This window comes from Penicillium cosmopolitanum (assembly GCF_028827165.1).
Source record: "Penicillium cosmopolitanum strain IBT 29677 chromosome Unknown utg000009l:1.0-9042332.0:1.0-9050551.0, whole genome shotgun sequence".
Taxonomy (NCBI): domain Eukaryota; kingdom Fungi; phylum Ascomycota; class Eurotiomycetes; order Eurotiales; family Aspergillaceae; genus Penicillium; species Penicillium cosmopolitanum.
In genome coordinates, this window is record NW_026622679.1 from 9,023,562 (window position 1) to 9,025,261 (window position 1,700).

General features: G+C 51.2%; 1 protein-coding gene across 1 annotated transcript; it reads left to right on the plus strand.

Moving 5' to 3' along the window:
• Positions 1-249: 249 nt before the first annotated feature.
• On the plus strand, positions 250-1,265 carry N7509_011473 (FG-GAP repeat domain-containing protein; the record flags this gene model as incomplete). The annotated part of the gene is made up of 2 exons (XM_056636110.1): positions 250-254; positions 326-1,265. 2 exons carry the CDS (start codon positions 250-252, stop codon positions 1,263-1,265), a joined length of 945 nt encoding a protein of 314 aa, XP_056486730.1.
• Positions 1,266-1,700: the final 435 nt, after the last annotated feature.

A 1,700-nucleotide genomic window follows, 5' to 3' on the forward strand; every position in this document is an offset into this window, starting at 1 on the left:
TTGCAATGGAGCCTGCACGAACCTCCAGAACACTCCTAGTGACTGTGGCACTTGTGGGAACAGTGTAAGTTGTGCCTAACCTTCATACTTCTAGGCTTGCCATTGCTTCGATATTCTTACTGCTAACATGTTCAATTCCCACCCTTCTCCAGTGCCCTACTGGATTGACTTGTTCATCAGGCTCCTGCATATGCACTGGATCAGGGAGTTTCCAGGCACCGTCCATCTTCGATGTAGAGTACAATCCGTATGGTGTTGCAGTGGGCGACTTCAACGGAGATGGGCATCTTGATATCGTGACTGCAAATCAACCCGGAACCGTGAGCGTGTTGCTCGGGACAGGATCAGGGACCTTCCAGGCGCCGGCCACCTTCGCTGTGGGGAACTACCCGGTTGGTGTTGCGGTGGGCGACTTCAACGGAGATGGCCATCTCGATATTGTGACTGCGAATGCCAACGACAATACAGTGAGCGTGTTGCTCGGGACTGGATCGGGGACCTTCCAGGCGCCGGCCACCTTCGCTGTGGGGAACTACCCGGTTGGTGTTGCGGTGGGCGACTTCAACGGAGATGGCCATCTCGACATCGTAGCTACGAATGAAGATGCAGGCGACGGAACCGTGAGCGTGTTGCCTGGGACAGGATCAGGGACCTTCCAGGCGCAGGCCATCTTCGCTGTGGGAAGCTATCCTGAGGATGTTGCAGTGGGCGACTTCAACGGAGATGGCCATCTCGATATTGTGACTGCGAATGCCAACGACAATACAGTGAGCGTGTTGCTCGGGACTGGATCGGGGACCTTCCAGGCGCAGGCCATCTTCGCTGTGGGAAGCTATCCTGAGGATGTTGCAGTGGGCGACTTCAACGGAGATGGCCATCTCGATATCGTGACTGCGAATGCCAACGACAATACAGTGAGCGTGTTGCTCGGGACTGGATCGGGGACTTTCCAGGCGCAGGCCACCTTCGCTGCGTCCTTACCGTATGGTGTTGCAGTAGGCGACTTCAACGGAGATGGCCATCTCGATATCGTGACTTCGAGTCAATTTGAGAGTACAGTGAGCGTGCTGCTCGGGACTGGATCGGGGAGCTTCCAGGCACAGTCCACCTTCGATGTAGAGGGCTTTTCGTATAGTGTTGCAGTAGGCGACTTCAACGAAGATGGCCCTCTCGATATCGTGGTTTCGAATTACATAGACCACTTTGTGAGCGTCCTCCTTGGGGTTTGCCGCAGTCAACTAGAACAGCGGAGATTTTCATCTTGAAGAATCGGCGTGTCATTGGTATTGAGGATACTTGATGAAGGGTGGTGAATTAATGTCTGGTTGATATCTCAGATCTGTTAGGAAGATCTTAAAAAGGCTTATGTCTGTAAGAGCATCTTGAGCTGGGCTACATATCCTTAGTGGCGTTCATAATAAGCCCGCCACCGTTTTGGTTAGACTGTTCTTTAGAGACTTTCTTTCTGAGGTTCAGATTTACAGTACGCTAGTCCAAGGCGACGAATTTCAAGTCCAAAGTCCAATGAAATTGCCTTAATTTGATCAGGCTTCATTACTTTGCCTTCAGTCTATTGGATCACAGAGTTACAGTACTGTAAGTCCACGTAGCACATTCATTCATTCAGACAACCACTCCACTTTGTATCAAGCAACATAGCACCAAACCTCAAACCCTTACAGCTCGAGCTTATTTATTAT